Below are 25,781 nucleotides of genomic sequence, written 5' to 3'. Positions count from 1 at the left end.
GAGAGTAGTGGGGTTAAGTAATAGCAAGGCAAGTTACTAGATAGAAGTAAAGTAGAAAAACTGGCAGGGTGTAGAGATCTACACAAACATAGTAATTGTTAGGAACAGAATTTATTGGAAAAAAAAAGTAGGTGCAGTAATCATTGATCTTAGAAAACATCAAACTTAAAAAAGATTCAATTAAGAGAGATATCGTCATTATGTCAGCCATATTAATATTGTTTTAGATGTCTGTGTACAAAGGTGTATGCATGCTTATGTACATATGTGTGTAATATCTATGTATGCATGTAGATGTGTATACATATGTATATGTACACGCTTTTGTGTGCATGAGAATGTACTTACATATGTATACATAAATATATCCATGTTTAATTGTAGTCTGCTTGGGAAAGTGGGGGGGAAGGGGAAAAATAAAGCTAAAATTAAAAAAAAATAATGAAGGTAAAAGTGCACAGTGGAGAACAAAACCAATAAGGAAGCAAAGAAAAAAAATGGACAGTTATAAATACAATATCTTCTATCGTTATATATGCTTTCTTGAAATGGAAATTCATTGTTACATATTTTGAATCCACCCTGATGTTCTGCTAAGCATATGACAATTTTTTGTTGTTGTTTTTTTCTCCTTTTTCTTTTGCTATTTTGCCTCTTAATTTACATTTGTTTTAAATAAATATTTTAAAAAGACTATACAGACTTGAATTCTGACTCTACTATTTGAATTCTGACTCTACTATTTGAATTCTGACTCTATATAGCCATTTATCTCACCACTAGTCTCAGCTTTTTCATTTATAAAATAATAGTAATAAATTTATACTACTGGTTTTACATGGTAATTGTGAGGATCAAATGATATGAATATGATCGTTTTTGCTGAGAAATTTACTGACAAGAGAAATTCCAGCATTACATGAACAGTGAGATGTTTAAACCACACGAACTACTTTGCTACAGGAAATTCAGTGGATACTTGCTTAAACACATTATTAAGCAAGATACAAGAACATTCTGATAGAAATCTATTCATCTAGTCAGACTTCTCAGATTGATTTGCCTTTTCTATAGACTGTAGGATCCCAGTTCCAAGTTCATCATATTTACATAAGTCCAAATCCCTTAGTCACCAAGAAAGCCAATTCCTTTGTGTCTATGCTCTTGGTTCCAGACCAAAACTCCTCTATGCCTTAATTCAGCAGTTTCACTAGACTGACCATAGAATTTCCATACATTAACCTTTCACTTTTCTTTCAATATATATCTTTGGTCAGCTCTCTCAAGATATCCTAGCTGTAACTGTAATTCCCCTTTCTTAGACAATAATTTCTTTAAAATTTCATTTCTCCTCAGGAACAAATTTTAGGGAAATTCAGGAAATAATTTATGCTTTTCCTACATGTCCCATGAAGGCCGATGAAGAATGCTTGTAATCTTGAAGGGATATCTTCAAAATACACATATGCCACACATACAGAGTAATATGTAAATGTATACATGAGTCTATGATATATATATATATATATACATATATATATATAAATCTAGCAAGTATTTCTGTATAAAATATGAAAAACTATGGATGTTATGTAGTTTATTTTAAAGTGTATATATATATATATATATATATATATATATAATTTAATAGATTAAAAACTTGGGTTTTTTTGTTTCTATGGAATTTTTGTTTTCTGTACATCAAATAAGAGGATTGTAAGTGTGTATATGTGTGATATGTGTGTTTATTATTATCCTCAATATGTATATATATATATATATATATATATATATATATATATATATATATAAGTAATCTACTAGAAACCCATTTTTATTTACCCATACACAGTTTCTAATACATTCTTCCCCAAATCATAATTTGGCTAGTTTTTCCTTAAACACAAATTTAGAACTTTACATTTATTCCTATTAAATTATATTCTATCAGATCTGGCCCATGTTTCAACCTGCCAACAGTTTTTTTTTAATCTTGGTTTTGCTGATACAACATATTAACAATTCTTTGGAGCTGAGGTTGTAAATGTGAAAAGACTAATAATATCATTTATACCATATCTACATCAACAAAGGACCCTCAATTAAAAAGCATTCTACAAGGTGACATTGATTCATTAATGAGAATTTGAGAGAGTGTGCATGTATTTGGAAACCTGACTTCTAATTTAATTGTTGATACTCCATTGCATTATAACCACAGGCAAATCATGTTATTGTTTCATCTGTTACCTCATATGGAAAATAAAGACAATAATACTAATTTTACCTATTTCATAAAGTTGTGAGTGAGGATCAAATTTGACATATATTTCTATATCTATACACACACACACACATACAATAATGTATACATATATATGTATTGTGTGTGTGCATAAACATAATATATAAACTTTTAACTTCTATGTAAAATGTATTTTATTTATTTTCTGGTCACAAAATCAGTTTTTAATTTACTTGACTCCTATATCTTTCTGCAAGCATGGTATACCAGAAAAATATCATGAAATTTAGGTTTTGTAGTACAATAGAAATTGTACTCTGAATACAAATCAGTGTGTGTGTGTGTGTGTGTGTGTGTGTGTGTGTGTGTGTGTGAGAGAGAGAGAGAGAGAGAGAGAGAGACAGAGAGAGACAGAGAGAGACAGAGAGAGACAGAGAGAGAGAGAGACAGAGAGACAGAGAGACAGAGAGACAGAGAGAGACAGAGAGACAGAGAGACAGAGAGAGAAACTGAGAGTCAGAGAGAGACAGAAACAGAGAGAGACAGAGAGAGAGAGAGAAACTGAGAGTCAGAGAGAGACAGAAACAGAGAGAGACAGAGAGAGAGAGAGAAACTGAGAGTCAGAGAGAGAGAGAGAGAGAGAGAGAGAGAGAGAGAGAGAGAGAGAGAGAGAGAGAGAGAGAGAGAGAGATCCTTAATCACTTTGCTAAGGATTTAAATCGTTGGGACATATAAGAGGAATTTAAGATAGCATTGATAGAAATATAAAAACCAGAAAATCAAATCAACTTAAATATGGTGTTCCTTTCAGACCTTAAAATGGAAATGTCCTAGAGAAGATGTAGAATGGAACTTTGGAAGACAATCAGGAGATATTTTGGGATATTCCTGAATTCCAGTACAATGGGTAGACTGGTTAATGATCACTTAGTCCTTAGAACATACATCCATGTGGAGCTTGGTGATCTTCCTTCTGGAAATTCATCATAAAAGGATACTTTGCCTTCTCACTTCAGAGCTTTTGCAAGTATTTTCTGTCTACTGTCAGTTTATTTTTTAGTGACACAGACGGAATTGTGACATTAGTAGAATGACTCTCCTTCAGATAATCTAAGACTGCTGTGATAATGTTGAGGGAGGCAGAGGATTCTGGGCTTTACTCTCTACTTGGCCTTCATGAATACATGAAATGCATGGAACATTTGTTTTTTTCTATTATTTTTCATTTAAAATTGCTGTCAGAGATATTATTCTAATCCCAGCACAGTAGAAGAGAAAAAATAGCTAACTATTTTATACTCAGAGAAAAAAAAAATCCAGGAAAGAGTAAGAAAAGGCCATTGTATTTTATTACCAAGTCATTAAATATCTCTGTTTTGTTTTGGTAAAACAATTACTGTTGTTTGTTTTTCTTTCTCCAAGACAACTATGACATCATAGATATGTCACTTGATTAACTTGCAAGGTAATTGGATTTAAGTGAGAGAGGACTGTGCAAAGCTTTTTTCCACCTCACCTTCTCCAGAGACTTCTGGGTCCATAGCCAGCTATACATTAGGACAGCTGAAGATGGCCCTGGGTGCAGTATGAGGCCATGTCCTTTCTAAGTTAAGGTTTTAATCGGGGCTCAGCTTTACTGAAGCAACTACCCATTCAGTGATTAAGACTAGGAAAAAAAAGGATTTAAGAAAAGAATGGGCTTTTCGACATAGTAAATAAACCAAAAACTCAATTCCAGAGGCATACTCTTAGGCGTTTTTGTCCAAAACAACAACAAATGTTAATGCATTCACTCTGAGCCAATCAGGGCCAACAAATACTAAGTGGGGCTTGGCTGGGACTTCTTGCTATCCAATCAATGAAAACCAATTTGACTTGGGTGGTTCTAATGGAATGTGTGGGTTGTGAGAAAATGAATGGAAAGAATGGATTTCAATCATGAATTTGTGAAGTTTGGCATCAGAAGAAAACAAAACTTGCTACAATGAAAACTAAAAACAGTATATGTAGAAAAATATAATCAATTGCCTTTGATTTTAGAAGTTTCTATAGCTGAGTTTAATTATCAATATTGAAACATAGTCTCTATAGAAGAAATATGGCAATTGAAGATGCAGCTGCCATCTCTTCTAGAGGCACCATAATTTATAAAATACCTCCCTTATAATATTGTAAAAGAGCAGCTTCACAAGAAAGTTGATTTTTATTCTACTTACAATAAATTCATTTATTAGTGTTTTATGTTTTCAAAAATACTGTGGCACTTCTTTAAAAAAGCAGCACTTTTGAAAAAGAAGAGTTGTTTATACAAAATATACATTTGTTCCTAAGAATCCTATGCAGTCCTGGCACACAACAATGGAATAATCATGAAAATATGAAACGTTTGCATACAGTAGAGTGTGTTTATGTATACTTTTATAATTTTATGTATGTTATGTAAAATTATATATAATTTAAACATATTCCAGTAAATTTACAACATTTATATAATTTTTGTAAATATTTAAAATGTATAGTCTAACTTCTATTCACCTGTTGGTATTAATCATTCAAAAATACTAATTAAGTTCCAAAATAAGGAGTTTTTCTGCTGGAAATATAAATATGACTATAAATCTCTCTGTTTCTCTTTGTGTGTGTGTGTGTGTGTGTGTGTGTGTGTGTGTGTGTGTGTGTGTGTGTATCTGTCTGTCTGTCTCTCCCTCTCAGATGAGATTTGTAACTTTAAAGTTATCTTCTCTAGGCACTCCTCCATAGTGTCCCTAAAACGTGAAATACAATGCTCCAGGTATGTTGCCATAATCCAAAGGTAAATGTATGTTTATATAACTCTACCCACTAGCCTGTAGAGTACTCATAATATATAAATAGACTTTAGTTTAAATTCTGCCACTTCTCAGCTTTATGACCCTGAGCAAGTCACTTAACCTCTATTTGCTTCACCTTCCTCAATTATAAAAGGTGAATAATAAATGTATGAACATCCTAGGATTATTGTTTGGAGCATATTAGATACCTTTAAAGATAAAACACTTTGCAAATTTTATTGGGCTATATGAGTTTTAGCAACAGTGATTGTTGTAATAGAAATCTACATATAAGAGAGACTGAGGCAACAAATTGCAAACACAACCTGTTTATTAGTAAGTAAGCTAGAAATTGCCAACAAATGAGATCTAAAGCTCTTCAGGAGCCAAGGCCTGATAGTCCAATGCAATTCTTTTATAGTAAAATGACCTAATCTATTTTTAGCAATACAAGTGTTAACAAGTTGTTACTACTAGAATCAGAGAATAGGGATTTTGCTCAGCTCAGCAACAACTTTGAATTCTTGATATCTGACATCAAAATTTCATGAAATACATTTGACCTTTCTCTTAAATAAGCTTTTCCTAAAAGTAGGTGAATAGATGATTTAATAAGAGTGATATAAGAAAATAAAGCTTTAAGCTTAAAGAGTCTTAAAATAATACAATGAGAGAGAATAGTGACTTGATTAGACCTTAATAAAATAAAGTATAACAAAATTAATATAATATGATGGATGTCATGACCACCACTACCACCACCACCATCATCCTCATCATCTCCTATAGGAATCTCAAAATCAATATGACCAAACCAGAAATCATTCTCATTCCCCCAAAACTCTCCCTACTTCTAAATTTTCTGTTTATACTCAAAGGTATTATCTTGCCAATTAGTCTGGTTCATAACCCCAATATCAGCCTTGATTATGTTCTCAATCACCCATACTTAAGCAGTTATCAAATCTTGTCATTTTTACTTTCACAGTATTTCTTATATATGTTCTGTTCTCTCCATTCTCACAATTACATCCATACTCTCCACATTCATCACTTCTTGCCTATAATATTGTAAAAGCTTCCTGATTGATCTCCCTGCTTCAATCAAGTCACTCCTTATTCCAAATAATTTTTCACTTAGCTGTCAAAGTGATTTTGCTAATGCACAGGTCCTACCACCATCAAGCTTTCTACTCAATTAACTTTGATAATTCCCTATTATGTCCAGGATAAAATATAAAGTTCCTTTTTTTCCCTCTTTCTTTTCTATTTTTTCTTTGCATTTTAACTTCTTCACAAGCTGTCTCCCTCTATCTTTCTTGATTTCTTATACTTTCTCTGTTATTCTCTGTGGTGGACTACTTTCTTTTCCGCTATCTTCTTCCTTCTATCTCTATATTGATACTTGCTATTCTGCTTATTTAGAACATTCTCCCACCTTATTTTATTTTTTTATCTCTTAGAATAACTTGCTTTCTTCAAAATTTATCTTGAATGCCACTTTCTACAGGAAGACTTTCTTGTCTTTTCTCTCTCCACTCTCCTCATTAGTTTTTTTGATCAAGTGATACACACACATACACCCTATTTATTTACATATTGTTTCTTCCATTAAAGCACAGATTTGTCAAAGACAAAGAACATTTTTGCCTACATTGTAACATCCTCTTAACATCCTCTTACTCTTTTAATGTCTTAACAAGGAAGTGTTGAATAGTTTAATAAATATTTACTAACTTATCTACATATACTCACAAAGACATACATATTTTATATTATATGTATAATACATAATTACAGATATATGCACATATATCTATATAAGGTAATATTTATAATGAATAAAATAATGAAATATAATTATGGGCTAAAGTAGAGTGATAAAAACTTGAAAAATAACAAGTCCAGCAATAGCCAAACAAAAGTCCTTATGAAAGAGGTTCTGAACTCAAGCATTCATCAAAATATAATTACACTATTTTACATAAATAAAAAATCTGACAGCATTATAAATGACATGTTGAATTTGATTATAAAGAAAACAAATGAATGGCAAAGTACAAAAAATAAGATTTGTCAAAATGGATTCCATTTATTTTTGTTCAATTATTATAGATTCACAGTTTTATACTTTTTTCACACTTATACAATGATGGTCTACTTTCATTTTGCCTTTGTTCTGGAAAGCATTGTTCCTTAGCAAATTGAATGTCTTAGGTGACTATTAATGAGGCAAAACTTTCTGGCTAACTGTTTTATACAGTTTCTCACATGGGTACCTAAAATTCATCAATTTCCCATCTCATTTTCAGTTTGATTTAGTGTAGAGGGCTGAAACTCCAAAAAGGTATGCTTGAATCAGACAAAGGAGCACTTAAGGCTAATTACCTATCAGATGTGAGACAATGGCTCTATATACATATTTAGATGAGATAGTGATGGGATAGCTCCCCTCACCATTGGTGCTTACTGAATGTTTGGTGTTGAGATAATTATAGATAAGGATTGGATGGGGGCAGGAGAGGGGAAAGAGGGAGAAAAGCAGAGTCACTTCACTATAGGTTGAGGAGGAGAGTGGCTTAAGACTCCAGACTCCAGAATCGAGGATACATCTTTGGCAAGCCATGTAGCAGCTCACCTGCCTCCTTCACTTCTCCCCCTAAAAATCAAGGACTTTGATTTATCCTGACTCTGGCTGACCCTGAAGCTCTCCAGGGAGCTAGCCCATACTTTATAATTTAGAAACAATTCATAAATTATAAATAGCCTAAACGGAAAAGGTCTTTTCTAGATTGTTTTTCCTTTTCTTAGCTTTCAATTAATTACAATAATGGAGAATAGAAATAGCATTAAAAAAGAAAATACCAAAGGGTCATTAGCTCATGCTATGTGAGGACTAGTTGAAGACACTAACGATGCTTAATCTGAAGAAAAGACACTGGGAATGGGGCAAGATATGAAGGTTATGTTCAAATATGTGAAGAATTATTATGACCTAGAAGAAGAATTAGTCTGCATTTTATTTGGGATGAAAATTGCAGAAACAGAAATAAGTGGTAGGTACTAAGAAACAAATTTATATTTGATATTAGGAAAAATTACTATTTATTATAACTACCTAACAAGCACAAAGAATTCCTTCAAGAAATAGGGGAAATCTTGATTCTTATGAACTGCAAGTAACTTATAATATGACCAAATTACTTCTCAAAGGATGTTTCCTCATTTAAAAAATATATGATTTTAATAACTATTATAACTCTGAGATACTGTGATCCTAAGAATCCATGTTTCCATCTTTGGAAGAAGAACTTTGGAGGAGCAAGAGTGAGATAAATGTTAACATTCAGATTTCAACTCACAAAACACCTTTTATCATATTAAAAACAATATGTTTTAAGATTGAATGCTGGATTTAGAATTAGTAAGACTGACTTTGAATCTCCCTCTACTAACTAACTGTATGATTATGGGCAAATAGTTCTAGTTCCCTACTCTACAAAAGAGTAATCATATCTTCCTTGTGGAGTTGTTATGAGGGAAGTGTTTTACAAGTCTTAAAATTCTATAAAAATGTGAATTATATGTCTTCTTTGAAAGACCCAAGTTAACTCTCTAGTCACCTATTTTAAACCTTAATGGTAGGGTTTCTTCCCTCTAATATATACTGTCATTCTTATCTCTGCCTCCACAGAATAATTTTCTTTCAGACATTTTTTTTTTAGATTATTCATCAAAGCTTCCCCAAAATTCCTTTTCCCCTCTTAAACAAAGCAAAACAAAAAACAAAAAAAAAAGTACATAGATAAAATTTCACAAATGCTTTTATATTCTCTTCATCAGGGAAACAATCATCTCCTAAATGCAGAATTGGTGAATGGCCAAAATTGGAAAAATTGGAAATGGCAGTAACTGAAGATTAACAAAATAGTTCTGTAGCATTTTCATCTCTTACAATATACTGTAGTTATCTTGTGCTTAATATCCAGAGTGAGTTACAATAAAGGTAGGAAGTCTAAAACAATGTTGTGGAATAAAGAAGTAAGAAATAAATTTGGGATTATGTTTAGAGTTCATTGTTTCACATTGAGTTCTTTTTAAGCTTTCCAAGTCTATGTACTCATTAAAATGATCAAGTTCTCCTTAGAAAATGAAGGGAGTGTTAATACATATTCTGCCACTTCTTTTCCCACTTATGTTTCTAGATGATTATCAGAGGAGGACCCTCTCAGCAGTGTTGGCCATAAAAAAGTATAATATAGAATAAGCCCAGAGAGTATCTTCTTGGGCCTCTTTCTTGTTTTATAGTCTCAGTTGTAATTTCTCTATCTCTAGTACATGTGTCCCTCTTTTAGGGATTTTTTTGTTAGCGGGAAATGCATCTTTGTCCATCATACTGTTTACATAACTCTTGATGTTTGTGAAAAGCTTATTTAAATATTAAGCTAAGGAGTTTTAATCAGGAAGCAACAGATCATATTGAAAGTGTTAAATCATAGCACTAAGGAGGGACATGTTTGAACATGCCATACAAATATAATTTTGGAAGCTCTGTGGAAGATAGATTGGACATAGAAGAGACTGGAAACAAAATCCAAATAAGAGATGATTATAATAGGTCAGACAAGGTAAAGATCAGAATTAAAGGACTGAAGGAAGTAAATTAAGGTAGTATCTGTAGATTATTAGTGTATATCGGAGTTGCAAAGGAGAGATTATTTTAAAATAATTTTGTTGTTTTGGAACTTGGTTACTTGAAGGATGATGTTTCATTCAGTGTAAATAGGAAAGTTTGGGGAAAGGGATGAGTTTAGGGGTAAAGGAACATCATGCTCTGCTCATTGCCTGTTTTGAGTTTGAGATAGTTATAGAAAGTCCATGTCCACCAGTTTGTGACTTGAGAATATACTTCAGGAGAAAAATCAGGGTTAGATTTAAAGATCTGAGAGCATACAGATTTGTTCATTTAATGTATGGTTATTAGATGAGATCACAGACAAAAAAAAATAAAAAGAGAGAAGACGAATATTTGACCTAGGAGTCAGGAAAATTTTAGCTTCATTTTTTTTTTTTTTCTCAGACACTAGCTGTGTTTCTCTAAGTAAGTCCCTTTGCTCTTCTTAACCTCAATTTCCTTATCTGTAAAATAGGAATAATAGTAATATCATCTACCTCACAAGGTTATTATGAATATCATATGAAATGGCATATATAAAGTTTTACTAAGTTTAAAGTGCCATTTTTCTAGGACCTTTGCTTGGGAAAGTATAGAAAGATAATTTCCTATACAACAAAAAGAACAACAAAAATATTTTATTATTTAGGTACTAATTGAGTTTCAGTAGTCACAGACTTTGGGGAAAAATCAGACATCCTTATCACTCCATAAGCTTCTTACATCTACTAGTCCTTGCTCCCGGAGGCAAGAACCATTATTATCAATTCTTTTACCCTATCAGCTTCTTCATAGTGGCAAGGTCTAATAAGTGAGAGGGTCAGGTATCATTTCAATTTCCCATGAAACTGATTAAAAAAATAAAAGATGGGAATTAACCTTGTATAGGATTATGGAAAGACAAATATATAAAAACTTATAAGTGTGGATTGGTTTAAACATTGTAGAAAAAAATTTGTTATTTTGCTTTAAAATGAATAAAATGACCATAAATTTGACTCAGAACCCAAAATATGCCTAAAGGAAATCAAAGATGGAAAAAAGTTTGAGGCACACCCAAATATTCAAAGCAGCATTTTTTATACCAATAAAGAACTAAAACCAAGGAAGATGCAAATGTCTAAAAAAATTTGTAGTATACAAAGGTGATAAAATGTAGCCTTACTATAAAAAACAATAAAGAATATAAGGAGGCATGGGAAGACATATGAATTGATCGAAAGTAAAGTAAGCAAAATTAGAAAAAATATGTATAATTGAAGCAATGATGTTAATGTAAATAAAATAAAAATAACACTCCCAAAAAGAATTTTCAGAGTTTGCTCCTCTTCCTTTCATTATAGAACTGTGGAATAGTGTTTTCTATTTGAAATGGTGTGGAAAAGAACTTAAAGTATAGATTTGATTGATGTGTTGGTTAGTTGTGCTGGATATTTTCCCTATTTAAAAAATGTTTAATTGTTGTTGAACTTGTAAGAAAGATACAATTAGGTGGCAGAAAGGCAAGAAATAAGATGATGTAAATAAAGAATTTTTGAAAAGTCTTTGATATTTTTCTTTAAAAAATAAATGTTATTTGTGCTTTAAAAAGCATGATCTGATCTAAGGAATCACCCAGAAATTCATCAAGTATCTATTTAACTTTGATTTTTCCTAATATTATGCATGTGAATCAGTTCTTAGCAAGAAGTCAATGGACTGTCTTTCATTGTGGTATGGGCTTCAGGAAAAAATATTACTTTTCATTGAAAAATTAATTAAAACATTTAACCAGTGGACTGCAGTCACATAATAGGTGGGTTCTTTTGGCCACACAACAGTTTTTCTTGGAAAAAAGAAAGTTTGATGTGGTTTACCCATGGTAATCTGTGTTTGACAAGCTTTAAACACAATTCATGTCCTCTAAAGCCCTGATTTGCTATTTGATTTTATATAAATAAAAGTATTTTCCATTTTGCAAAATGACTTTTGTCTCATCTTGTTTTCCTTTGGGTAAATAAGCTCACAGTGGCTGCAGAGGACAGCTGGAGTGTAAATGAAGTGTCAGCACTCTCATTTGTGACCCTATTTCATTTCTCCTGGAGAAATACTTATCTCCAGAGTGACTCTGACACACTTCCAGCTGACAGTACATGACAACTTCTAAAATGAGTTCATCTCTCGTTTCTAGTGTGAAAATGTATTCCTGTCTTTTTGTATGTGCCCAGTGAGAGTGCCTGATGAGGTGGTGTTTTCCTTTAGTGAAATGATCGTGTACCTAAAGGGCACTTTAACATTCTGTCAAACATGTACATCATATGTATAACTTGTATGTAATGAGTACATTACTCCCTGGAGATAAAATAGAGCAGGCACCATTCAGGAACACTAGAGTGTTATTTAGTCCTTTGTCAACTGTTCTCAGATGGCTTAAAAAGAAACAAGATGCCTTGCTTAGTTCCAGGGAAAATTTTAGCAAATGCCAGAATCATTTTAAATTTTGTTTCATTCCACCTCCTTTAGTAACATAGTCTTTATTTTCAATTTAGTGCCATAATGAACTGTTAAACGATTCTCTAGTGCCCTCAAGGAAGCTCCAGAAAACTATGATCCTTGTTTATTTGTCACCAGCTGCCAATTTCTGGTCTGTTCACATCTTCACATCTACTCTGTTTACTCTCAGAAGAATAAGAACAAAAAGAATGAGAATGAGCTTAATGTTTGGGTTAAAGCCTGAAAGGAATGTATTTGTGGTAATCAATCAATTAACTAAGAAATTCTGTAAGATGTATTTCTGATTTATATTCATGGCCAGTAGAAATGAAGTAAAATTATTATATCAAGTTATCAGGAACATTTTTCCATATGCTTATTCCATTCATTTACTCTGAATTTACATAGAATTGTAGAATCTATACCAATGGAAAGCATAAAGCACTGGTGGCTCCAGAACTTTGAGTCCCCAGAGAACAATTAGTTCAGCTCTTTCATTTTATAGATGAAAAAACTGAGTCTCAGAAAAACTTAATAATTTACTTAGCATTTCACAGCTAGTAAGTAACAGAGACAGATTTTGAACATGTGTTCTTACTTAAATCAAGTATAGCATATTATCTCTCTTTTGTGGTAGAAACTTTCTTCTTTTATAACCTTTATAATCACTAGAAGTTTCTAAGATCCCTAATGTTTTCATGCTCCTTAAGAATTCAAGTTTTTCCCAAGTGTTTTGAGTAATTTAACATAAATAAGATATTTGCAAAGTCTTTTGACTCACATTAGACATATCCTAATTGTCTAAATTAATCTATTCCTTGGTGAAAAGGCATCCTTAAAATGTATAATTCCGTAATTCTTTAAAGTATTTAACCAATATTACATCCTATTTTTACTAGTTAAAGGTATCATTATATATTATATGGAAGGTTCACTTTGGTATTAGAAGATCTGGATTCACATACTAATACTGGAATACAGTGGGTATTTCATCATGGAGACAAGTCATTTAACATATCCAAGTCTCTAAAGACTATAAATTACAATGATACCCTGTTCTTCAGAAACTGCGAGTTATTATACAGCCAATTTTCTAGCCTAATGAGATTCCTAATTTGGACCAAATAAATAAAACTATTATATTCATCACAATAAAAAAATAAAACAACAGCAATAACTGATTTCATTGAAACTCTCTACAATTTATGTTTTTAGAGAGTTCTCTAAATATCATAAAGAAAAGTTTTCTGCCTGTGGTCATAAAGCTAGTAAATATCAGAGGCAGGAATAGAACCCAGATTTACCCAAATAAGTATTCAATATCTACTATATCACACTACCTGCCCCACCTTTCCTAATAAAAATAAATAAATCCATCTCTGCTAATATTTCTTCAAGTTAATATTTAGATGACATCTTAAATATCAGTGATTTATATATTAAAATATTCATTAATTTTAGAGCTTAGTAAAAATCATTCATTAATGAATACAACATAATAAAATGTCAAAGTAGTGTTTTGAACAAAAATAATGACCACCAAGAAACATTTACTCATTTACTGTGATAAAGTGCCATATCCAGACCATCTGTTTGTTTGTCTTTTTACCATATGTCACTTTATTAATTGCTAATAACTTTCTTAATATGCATCATCTCTCTAACAGTATTCCATTGTGCTAAAAAGGCAAAACTGTTCAAGAAAGCCTCTTGATATTCTGTCTCTAGCCATGCTGCTATCATGCCTGGCAAATTTCAGCAGGTGCACTTTTGCTTTTGGGTAAACATTCCCATTTTGTTCAGGTTTTGCATGACTTCCTATAGCCATATATCTCCAGGCACAGATATATAATGAAAGCTATTTTTGCCCTTTAATTCTGTTTTCCTAAAATCTCTTTATTCAATAGAGATTTCCCAACATCTAGATGGTCAAGGTATTATATAAAGCACTGGGGGCAGGAGATTACAAAGTTGAGTTAAGTTTAAAAAATACGTTATTTTTTAAGCTTCATACTTATTATACAGTTTAGAAAAACTGAAATTAATCACAGCTCTTTGAAATTTCTTTTTGCTTCTTTTTATATTATTCACATTAATTTAAGCAAATTATCCATGACTCTGACAGTCATTTTCTTCATGTCCATCCAGTATATACTCAAAGATGCATGACTGAACAGGAGAGCTTTACTTGATTATCCATAAAAGAAATGCTTAGTATGTCAGGAAAAGATAGAAATTTGGACCTTTCATTAAATTAATCTCTAAAATATTCAGAAAATCAATGTGCTTTGTGAGACAAATTCTATAGCATAATTAGCATCTTGAACATATTATGGCAAATGACATGACCTCTACAATTCTTGTCACATAATAGGAACTTAGTAAATATTTGTTGAATGCAAATCCTGCATATATGTCACTATCTTCCAGAAGCAGTATGTCATATACAATAAAAAAGTCATCACCAAAACTCATGGAATCCATGGAAGCACTGGATACACACCATAAACATTTCTATGATTATTGAATCATAGGGAGATACACAATTTGTTTCATGATACTTAATATGAAAAAATAGATAACTGTGTAAATTAAATCAATGAATTGGTGTTGACTGAGAACCTATTTTGGGAACTTTACTAGATGTTATAAAAAGTAGAGAAGTAGGGGATATGATCTTCGACCTTCGGGAACTTAAACTTTACATGAGAAGATAAGATTAGAATATATTTGACACAACTAGTTACAATTATGTTTCTTACACTTTAATGGACGTGTGATCTCATTTTTAAGGGTATTTCATTAATGACTCATCCATCTGTAACTTTAGATCACATTCTCATATAAAGTTTCCAGTAAGAATTTTTCTTTTGTGCTAAGAGACTTTCTTCTAGATCTTGACATTATATGGGAGCCAAAGGAACACAGCCATGTAAATTATTAATTACTTTTTGTGCTTGCTATATGATATACCTTTTATGGACCAGAATTCTGCACTTGAAAAAAGGATTCTTACAAAGTACTAACTCAGTGGAATTGATGAGACAATGGTTATCTAGTTTAGCATGGTGATTAATAGTTCTCTGGTTCAGTATGATTGATTTAATCTTACAACAAATAATAGTTCCCTAGTGATATAATGATTGGTTTATACTCAGTATGATGAATGGACTTAACTGTAATAGAACATATTAGCTGCGTCAAAACTCAGCCAGGGTTGGGCTCAGAGACTCATTCTTCCATATCCCACCTTTGTGGTGGCTGGAGGCTGGACCACAAGCCCTCAGAGACAGATTCACTCCATCTCACACCACTGTGGTGGGTAGCCTGTCCTCTTGCTTTCCCCACTGAGACCAAGGCTGGACCGAAGGGCCTCCAGAAAACTAGCAGAGTCCCAGGCTAGGAGACAATAAAAAATTTGGACTTTATCCCTGGCTATTCTCATGGTGATTACTTTGCTGAAATGAAGGCTGATCCCAAGACCTCCAGAAAACCAGCCTAGTTTTTAGTTTCCCCTACCCCACCCTACCCCACTCTTCCTTTCTCTCTGATAGCCATTTTGCTACTGCTTGTGTGTATCCCTGAGCATAAGCAGCAAAAATTTATGATGCAAATGGAGCTTACTGGAGGAAAACAGAAGGATAAGGAGGGATGGTTCTGTAGAAGCCATGGGACATAAAACTAGGAACTAAACATAATATAAGAGATAGCATTGTAGTTGGTTGAACAAACAACATGAGAGTGGTATAACAAATGATTAAGTTAGAAAACAAAATTGAAAAGTACATTGATTGAAGTAGAAAAATTAAAGTGACTTCTAATCATGAGACAATTTCCATAATTTAAATATAAGTTGGTGAGAATTTGGTTTAAGAATGGACACAAGAATGGAAATCAAAGGCTAATGAGAAAGTCATTTTAAAGGAGAAACTTTTAGGACTTGCTGAAATTAAAAAAAAAAAAAAAAAAAAAAAAAAAAAAAAAGGAATGAAAGAATGAACAATTGTAATTTGTTTGGTTCAGGGGATGTAAAATGCCCAAAGTGCTGCTGGCAAAAAGAATTGAGAACAGAAGAGAGACAAGTATTATATAAAAGTAAAGGAGATAGATAATGGAAAGTGGTTGATCACCAAGAAAGAATATATAGAGAGATCAAAAAATGGTCCATGAAGTGGATATCTTCAACATATAGAAGAGCTAATCCAATTGGAATCGATCAATGATGGACAGAATCATCTACACCCAGAGTAGAAACACTGGGAAATGAGTGTAAACTGTTTGCATTTTTTTGTTTTTCTCCCCAGGTTATTTTTACCTTCCGAATCCAATTCTTCCTTTGCAACAATAACAAGAACAACAAAATTCGGTTCTGCACATATATATTGTACTTAGAATATACTATAACATATTTAATATGTATGGGAATGTCTGCCATCTAGGGAAAGGAGTGGAGGGAAGGAAGGGAAAATTCGGAACAGAAGGGAGTACAAGGGATAATGTTGTAAAAAATTACCTATGCATATGTACTGTCAAAAAATGTTATAATTATAAAATTAATTTTAAAATTTTTTAAAAATTTAAAAAATGGTCCATGACTGAGATTATGGGCCATCTAACAGTTTGGAGATGGTATTTAAATGGGTATCCAGAAAAGGAGATTGAGGAAAAGAAATAAATGTAGGGAAAGGAATATGTCTTCCAACTCAGAGGGAAGTGAGTACTCAGAATGAGAGGCACTTAATAGCATCATACACTGTGGAGAAAAATATTGTTAAGCAAAGATCATCCATTACATCACTTTTAACTTCTTAGGTATATCCAGGCTAGCTTGCTGGAGGGCTTAAGGATCAGCAAAGTCCTTGGTCTTTAGGAGGAGAAGTGAAGGAAGCAGGCAAGCTTCCTTTTTTGTCAAAAGTTTGTGTTTTGTCAAAGATGGATCCTAGACTCTGTAGTCTGGAACCTGAAGTCTTCCCTGCTGAGCATGCTGGCACTGAGAGACTCTGACTCTCTCCCTCAGTCCTCTAATCCTTCCCTACAATTACCTCATCACACCACATTCAGTAGTTGTCAATCCTGAGGAGAGCTATCACATCACCAAATCATTCAAGTATATGTTTATAGAATCATTATCTCACATTGAGTAGGTACTTAGCCTTAAGTACTCTGCTGTTCCTGATTCAAGTACACCTTTTCAGAGTTCCAGCCTTCTATACTAGATAACAATGTTAAGCTAATGTTAAATTTTGAAAATAGATCACAAAAGATTGATGAATAAATGACAGGAAAGGAAGTGGAACAAGTTAGTATAATTTTATTTTCTCGGAGCATGTATAATGGAGAAATAAAGGATAATAGATTGTTGAGAAGGGAGAGTCAGAAGAAAGTTTTTTTGTTAAGAATAAATGAAAGCTGGCCATGCTATAAGGTAGGAGGAAAAGAGCCCATAGTTATAAAGATGTTAAATATGAGAGGGGATGATTATGTAGACAACTTTTTAGAGTAGATAAAAAAGTTTGGGACTAAAAGCATAGGGGTTGGACTTGGCCAAGAGAATGGCTACGTCTTAATTAGGGAATAGATTAAAACAGGAAAGAATGAGAGATGACATTAAGAGGTGTTGAGATGTAAAAGAAGGTAAAATCTTAATCTTAATATGACTCAAGTAAATATTCCTTCAGATGATCTAATCTGAGTGTTAAGTGGCTAAATGGAAGTGGGACAGAGTTCAATATCTCCTAAAATTGGGATGACAGTTAATATTTGAGTCATCCCTCCAAACTTCTTAAGTCACTGGAGAATCTAGGTAAAGAGTGAAATCCATTATATTTAGCCTTTCAGCTGCAGGATAGTGGATAGTCACTGTTACAAAGTAATAAAACAAAGAATACATTTTGCTGGGAAAGAGTAGAAGGGTGATATGAAAAATTTGTGAATAGAGGAGGAGATTTGGAGCAGATTGTGGTAAATTATGGCACAGAATAAATTAGGAAGAAATAATGTCCTAAAAGCATAAACTCCTTCAAAAGAAATCACTACTTGCATTTGTTTAAGTTTACATATTATAAATTAATGAAGAATCATTCATTTCTCTTTAAATTTGCAGTTTAGTATTTAAAAAGTCTTTTGTGTTCTCTTTAAATTATTATTTTTTGATTGTTCAACCATTCATTGAACAAACAGCAGTTATAGTAATAATCTGTCTAAGTTGTAGAACAATTGACATTTGATCTTTGTGCTTCTGTCTTGAAAGGAAAGTATTTTTTCATCAAAAAATCCTTATGAAACAGACATATAATCGATTCCCTCCTCAAACTCCTAAGTGGAGTTTGTTTAAAGTTAAAATGACTGTTTCAGCTATGTTGCCTCTATTATCCTATTTATACAAGTGTCGAACTTGAATGAGAGAAGGAAAGAGAAGACAATGCTGCATAGTTAAGAGGGGACTGGGGCCTGTCTTGATCCTGACATATTTTAATTATTTGGTCACAGGTAAATAGCTTAAAACTGTTCATAATGCAGGAAAATATCTTAAGTTGTAACTAAGACAAATTGCTCTTTTGCATCATTCAACTTAGTTTCCACCTACGAATTTATCCACATGAATGAAATCACAGATTTGAATTAAATAAATACAAATATACACATGGTACCTCAGGCCACTCTTTATAGACATAAAATTATGCAAATTCAAATGCATTTCATATAGCCAACTCAGAGGAATATTTACACAGTTGAAAAAAAGCATTCTATTACCATAAGTGGGATAATATTGGATTATATTGTATTAATAAATGAATTATGCATATCCATAATTATTAGAGGAATACAATATTACTACAACCACTGACTTCTATTCACTTAATTAAACTTTGTATGACCAATCCTTCCTTTACAAGTATTGGACACTTTTGCAAATGAATAATATCAATCCTAGAAATAAATTTGTACTAAATTTTGGCAAAGAAGCATAAATTTTTAAAAATCTGAAATTTAGTAATCTTTTTATAATAACGAAAAGCAAAACTATACAGAGAATTATTCTTTAGCAAAGGTTATAATAAGGTATAACTAGAAGTGCTCAATTTTAATATATATTCAACAAAAAGAGTCAGAAATAATTATATAAATTATTATAATTTATTTATATTATATATAATATAATTATATAATTATATAATATTATATAATTATAATTTATAAGTTATTATAATTATAAATAAATAATTATAAAGAGGTACATATTGGAAAGTCTTGGGTTTACCTTTACATACGGGTCTGTGGTCACTCCAAGCAGCAAAGACTTCTGCTATCCTTTGACAGGTGATACTTTTTGAACCCTGTAGAACATAGTCTTCATCACAAGAGAACTGCACAGTGGCTCCAAGGCTAAAAGTCAACAATGATAAATAAAAATTTAATGCCATTTAAAATACATAATTGATAGTCTTCAATTCAAAATTAGACGTTCACAGGTAATTCTGTTATTCATATAGCAGTGAATCTAAACTAGATTGTTTTAACAGCTTTCTAGTTGTTTTCATTACTTTAAGTCCCTCAGAATTGCATTACATACTAAACATTGATATTAAAGTAATGTTACTTAAATATAACTCCCATTATGTGCCTCCTCTATTCAACCAACCCTATTTTTCCTATTGTTTGTAGAATATAATATTATTTCTTCTATTTAACTCTTAAAGCCTTTCATAGCCTGGCCCTAACATATCTTTCTAGTTTTGTTGAATATCATTACCCGTTTTGCAATTTATGATCAAAATATAATATAAAGTATTATACTTAGATTTTAAAAATCACGTGTACAGTGCCTGAAAAGATGTACACAAAACGATGCTGAACAAAACAAGCAGAATCAGGAATACATTAAACACAAAAATAGCAAGAATGTGTGATGATCAAATATGAAAGACTTGGTTCTTCTTAGGGGTTCAGTGATCCAGAGCACTCCTAATAGACTTGGATAGAAAATGCCATTTGCATTCAGAAAAAAGAACTAAGAAGACTGAATGTAAATCAGCACATGCCATGTTCACTTCTTTTTTCTGTTTTTGCTTATTTCGTCTATGGTTTTTCCCTTTTGCTCTGATTTTTCTCTCCCGAGATGAATCACAAAGCAATGTATATTAGAAATAAATACATTTATTAGAAAAAAAAAGAACTGTACATGGAAAAAAATTAAATGTACAGTCAATAAACAAGCTTTTGTGAAAAAAAAATTGACTAAGAGCTGGCAATACAAAAGTCAAAATGAAACATACTTTTCTTCTAGGATCTTACATTCTATTGAGGGAGATAATATTATAAAATCATTTATGAGAGTATGCAAAATATAAATAAAATTATGAAGTTCTTAATGAGTGGCATTAGCATCTGGGGGAATAGGGCTTCAGAAAAAAGTTTATACTTAGTAGGTGGCTCCCATGAGCATTATTTGTTTTTTTCTCTATGTTTTAGCTAATTCTTGCAGCTTTATGTCATCTGAAAAGCTGATAAAGATATTCTGATAGAGGTTAGGGAAGAATCATCTATACATGGGGGACATCAAGTACAAACCACAGAGTCTTAAGATAAAGTGTCATATGTAATTAATGAACAATAAAAAAATTAATTTGACTAGGTTGTAGAGTATCAGGAAAAGTATTGGAGGATTTTTATTTATAATCTTTAGCAAGGAAAATTTGTCCAGTACCTTTTCAAGGGGTGAAGGTCCCTTGAACTTGTGATTTTGCGTTACCCTATTTTCCAGAAATATGAGACCCAGAGTATACAGAAGTCCCTTGAAGACAGACACTAGTCAATTTTCACTAGGCTGAGAAATTGTTTGTGCAGCTGGGGCCTTTGTAAATAAGCAGATCATCATATCTTCATAGACTAACAGTTCCCAAGGGAAAAGAATACTGCTTTTTCAATTGTCTTGCTTCCTCCCCATCAAGGTTTTTGTCTTTTTCCCATCTTTAATGCACCTCTCTCCCACTCAATGCCAAACTTATTTTAATGCAGATTTGTATTTTCTTCTTCTTATGTATGAATTGTGAACTCTTTGGGTTTCACATGCATTTTCATTTCTCTTATAATAAATGTATTTTTCACATAGATTTTATGATTGGCATCCTCCCCAAGTCCCTATTGAGAAAAGCCTTAAATTATAATTATATATTATATATACATATATAATATATAATTATAAATTATAATTCAGAAACACTAGTATTGATAGTTAGGAATAAGAATACACTACAAATTTAAGTCCTTGGGCAGTTTGTGGCAAAGGGAAGCTTAAAGAAAATGGTTAAGAAGAGCATTGAAAAGATTTTAAAGCCATTTTAATATACTTCACATTTTGCTTAGGATAAATTTTGTTATGACAAAAAATGTGTCACTTTTATCTCATTTACTATAGGCAGCTACTTTCTAACTTAGGAGCATTTATAAGTCTATGATTCTGAGACTAGGGAAACACATACATAATGTTTAAAAGAAGGTTTTAATGAGTTTAATAATTTATTGTAAACTAATCTAGTGTCTTTCATGAAATCAAATCTTAAATTTCTGTCTTTAAACTCATGTAACAATTGTATTTACAGATATCAGATTCTTCATAAAGAAATACACTCAGAGATTATTTGTTCATGTCTATCCATAAAAGCATAAAATAATATGAAGAATGTATATTTGAAGTTAGAGGACATGGCTGTAACTTCCTTCTCAGCTATTCAGCACCTTTTAGAAGTTAGACAAATTATATTTTTCTCTTTGGAGTTCAGGTTCCTCTTCTATAAATCAAGTAATCAGATGAGGGTACCACTATGGTACCTTTGAGCTTTAAGTAGTATGAGTATTTCTCTCTCTCTCTCTCTCTCTCTCTCTCTCTCTCTCTCTCTCTCTCTCTCTCTCTCTCTCTCTCTCATCTATCTCAATATCCTATCATATCTATTTGGAGGTGTATATATATATATGTATATATATATATACATATATATATGCATATATATAATATATATTTTACACAGAGAGAAGAGAGAATGAGAGAAAGAGAGAGCAAGAGAGAGAAAGAGAGTCTCCCTCTAACATGCTAATCTCCTCTTTAATCAACTTATTCATTTCCCATGACATTTCCCTACTCCAATTCAGACATGTAAAAAGGTGATCATGTTCTTAATATTTCCATTTCTTACAAATGCATCTCTTGCCTATTCATGAGCTGAAATTCTCTTATTTGATCACTTCTTCCTTTATTTTTCCCAAATTGTGCTCTATATCCATTCCAGGATATTCATTCATGGAGGTTCTCATTTGGGCCATCAACTCTACCCATACTGTCCTTCTCTTTGGATTTGAATCTCTGGGTAAACCAGCTCACTGTCCTCTTTGCTTAAAATTCTTTCTTTATTATCATATCATGGATATTGCCTTTATAAGTTTTAGACTTGGATAACTAACTATCTTCATATACACATTCTACTAGGTCAAGGTAGGAAAAAAAACAAAAACAAACAAACAAAAAAAAAAAACATGAAACTATCGTAATTGAGTCTAATTTATTAGTAATTTATTACAAAATCTCAACTGAGCCCTCACTGATACAAGATAATATTTTTTGTACCAAATCCAAAATTTACTTATTATTTTACTCATCATAGCAGATTGTCTAAACCTTTCCATGCTTCCTCAAATCTTCATAGTTCCCTTTACTCCTCTATCTTCCCAGCTTGCCTCATATTTTACTAGAAAAAATTGAAGTCATTCAGCAAGAGCTCTTTCCAGTGTTATCTGCTGACTCTTAATTGCCAAATTCTTCAATCTTGATCTCTCTTGCAAACACAGACTGCTAATCACTCCTTCCTCCTTGATACTATGATCTCTAAAGGTTATAAGTATTTTCTATTGATTCTCCTGACTATATGACTTCAACAGTCTCCTTTTCTTTCTTTTTTTGCTGATTTTCATTTAGGTCATGCTCACTAACAGTGGGTGTTCCATAGGGTTCTATGCTTCTCCCTCCATAATATTTCATTTGATGATCTTATTAGCTTCCATGGATTTATTTATGATCTCAGTGCTAATAGTTCTCAAATCTAACTACCTAGTTCTAACTTCCCTTACATTTTTAACTCTATTAGATTTCTTGAAGTAGATTTCTAGTTATCACTTTAAAGCCAATACATCTAAAACATAGCATATCTCCTCCCCAAAAAATATTCGTCTCCTTGGAACTTCCCTATTACTATAGAGGGCACCACTATCTTCTCAGTCCCTAAGACTCACTAGCAAGATGCCATCTGCAACTCCTCAGTATCTTTTAACATGTTTATCTAGTCTGATGATAAGATCTGTTGGCTTTATCTGTATGAGGTCTCTTACATATAGTTTCTTCATTTCTCTTATGTTGCTATTATAAAGTCCTGTCATCTCTCAATTGTAATCCTTCTCTAGGAGTAGGTTTCTTTTCTGTGTGAATCTTTTCCTCTGTGAGCAGGTTTCTTGGGAAGCTTCTGGAGCCTTCCAGCCAGAGGGAAGATAGAATCTCGAATCCTCTTCTTCCTGAATCCTGGCTCTGAATCTCCTCGAGCTTCTCTGAAGTTTTCCCAGGAAGTCTTGTTCTCCCAATCTAGACTGCTTCCTTCCCAATTGCCCTCCTCTTTTATCCTCCCAGAGAATGGGCTTGTGGGTATTCCAAAGGTGTAAACTCCTTTAAAGGTGTAAACTCCTTTTAAAGATGTGAACTAAATGTGTGAAATCTGAGCTAGAGAATTGCCAAGTACCTACTTACCACCTAGTAAGAACCTAACATGCTATCACCTTAGTATAAGTCTCTGATCACCTCATTCCCAGACTATAGCAATAGCCTGCTGGTTGCTGTACCTGATACAAGCCTCTTTCTGCTCTTCTTTAAGCTTAGCTGTGAGCATGTAACTTTTCTAGGGGATAATCTCGTAGCTTTCTATCACTTATAGGATTAAATATAATCTGTTTACAACTTGAAGTTTTCATAATCCTTTCCAACAGCCCCATATTTTGTAATTCCTCTTTCATCTCTCCATGTACTCTTTGGTCTGATTACACTAACTTCTTTACCCTACTTCAAATAATATATTCCTTTTCTCAAATCCAATAATATTTATTGTCTATCTGTGATGGAATTATCTTCTTCATCTGTCTCCTGACTTTTCCTAATTTCTTCAAATATAAGTTAAGGTGTAACCTTCCAGAAAGAGTTCTTAATTCTAGTGCCTTCACTTTCTAAATTATCTACAAATTATCCCTTACATAACTAGTTTATATGCAATTGTTTTCTCTTGCATCCCTCATTAGATGTGAACTTTTTGAGGGAAAATGCTCTGTTGCTTTTCTTTGTATCCTTAGCTCTTAACATAGTGCCTACCATGTAGTAGATGCTTAATAAATATTTACTGCCTGAATGTTTATTGATTATTCAAGTTTATACCTCATCCTATAGTCAAAATCTATCCAGGTATTCCATATCAAAATGTGACAGAAAGGCTTGTTCAATAAAAACATGGATATATGGAAGGAAAAGAAAAACATTTATGTGTAAGCTGGTGCATTGGCTGTGGAGATTGTGCAGTTCTTCATGATTGTGGGCCATATTGCTCATTAGATTTGCTTGGCAAAGATACTTGAGTGATTTGCCATTTCCTTTTCTAGTACAAAGCAAACAGAGGACAATTGACTTGCCTAAGAGCTAAAAGTATCTGAGGTCAAAGTTGAACTCAGTTCTTCTTAACTATAGGCTTCATGCTCTATCCACTAAGTCATCTATCTATGTCAATGCTATGGTACTGAATTAGAGTACAGAAAGACCTGAGATGAAATTCTATTTCACATTCTTATCTTTGTGAATGACAGAAGCATATTCCAATTCCACAAGGATTTATTATACATTTATGTTCGTCCTTAGTCATCTCTTTAATATGTTTCCTTAACTAAAAATGTGTACTAGAATATCTTGTTTCCTATTCATAGGCTTGTTGTAAGCTTCAAATAAGATAAGCTCTCTATCTAAATGAGAAAAACTACTCTATTGAAAATGCTTTCCCAAGATTTAGCTATTATCAGTGTCATAAAACCCATATTTAAGCTGCCCAAGAAAGTCACCTAATTGACTAAAAAGCATAAAATGTATAATAGCATCAGTCATAAATCCTCTATTCCCCTTCATTGTGCCCATGTTGGATAACAACTATCTCTTCAAACTTATTTACAGTGATATCCATCAGTATAGAGGCACATGGTGATTTCAAATTAAGCAAAGTAAAAAAAAAAAAATTTAATATAACTTCTAAATTAGTATTTTACTGTTATATTGTCTTGAGTATTAACCTAAAAAAACTTGATTAAAAAAGATATAATAGAATAAAATAAAATGAAAATTAAATGTACTTAGAAACCTGTAGAAAGAAGAAAGTACAGATTAAATACCTAAGATTAGAAACGAGATATAAAGAATTAACATCATTATCCAATAAGTGAATCTGCATGGTTAGATATTGTAGTTGGCTCTAACACTTGATATAAAATTCCACCCAACTTGCTACTGGCT

At 32.3% G+C, this 25,781-nt stretch overlaps 1 protein-coding gene across 1 annotated transcript in view; it reads right to left on the bottom strand.

The window, feature by feature from the left end:
* The window catches only part of CSMD3 (CUB and Sushi multiple domains 3), a 1,577,676-nt gene that overhangs the window by 850,582 nt on the left and 701,313 nt on the right, over positions 1-25,781 (bottom strand). The window contains 1 exon segment of the mRNA XM_074266680.1: positions 19,464-19,588. Coding sequence (XP_074122781.1) covers positions 19,464-19,588 — 125 coding nt within the window.

Source organism: Sminthopsis crassicaudata, chromosome 1 (genome assembly GCF_048593235.1).
Source record: "Sminthopsis crassicaudata isolate SCR6 chromosome 1, ASM4859323v1, whole genome shotgun sequence".
Lineage (NCBI taxonomy): Eukaryota > Metazoa > Chordata > Mammalia > Dasyuromorphia > Dasyuridae > Sminthopsis > Sminthopsis crassicaudata.
This window is presented reverse-complemented; position numbering and strand designations above follow the sequence as displayed.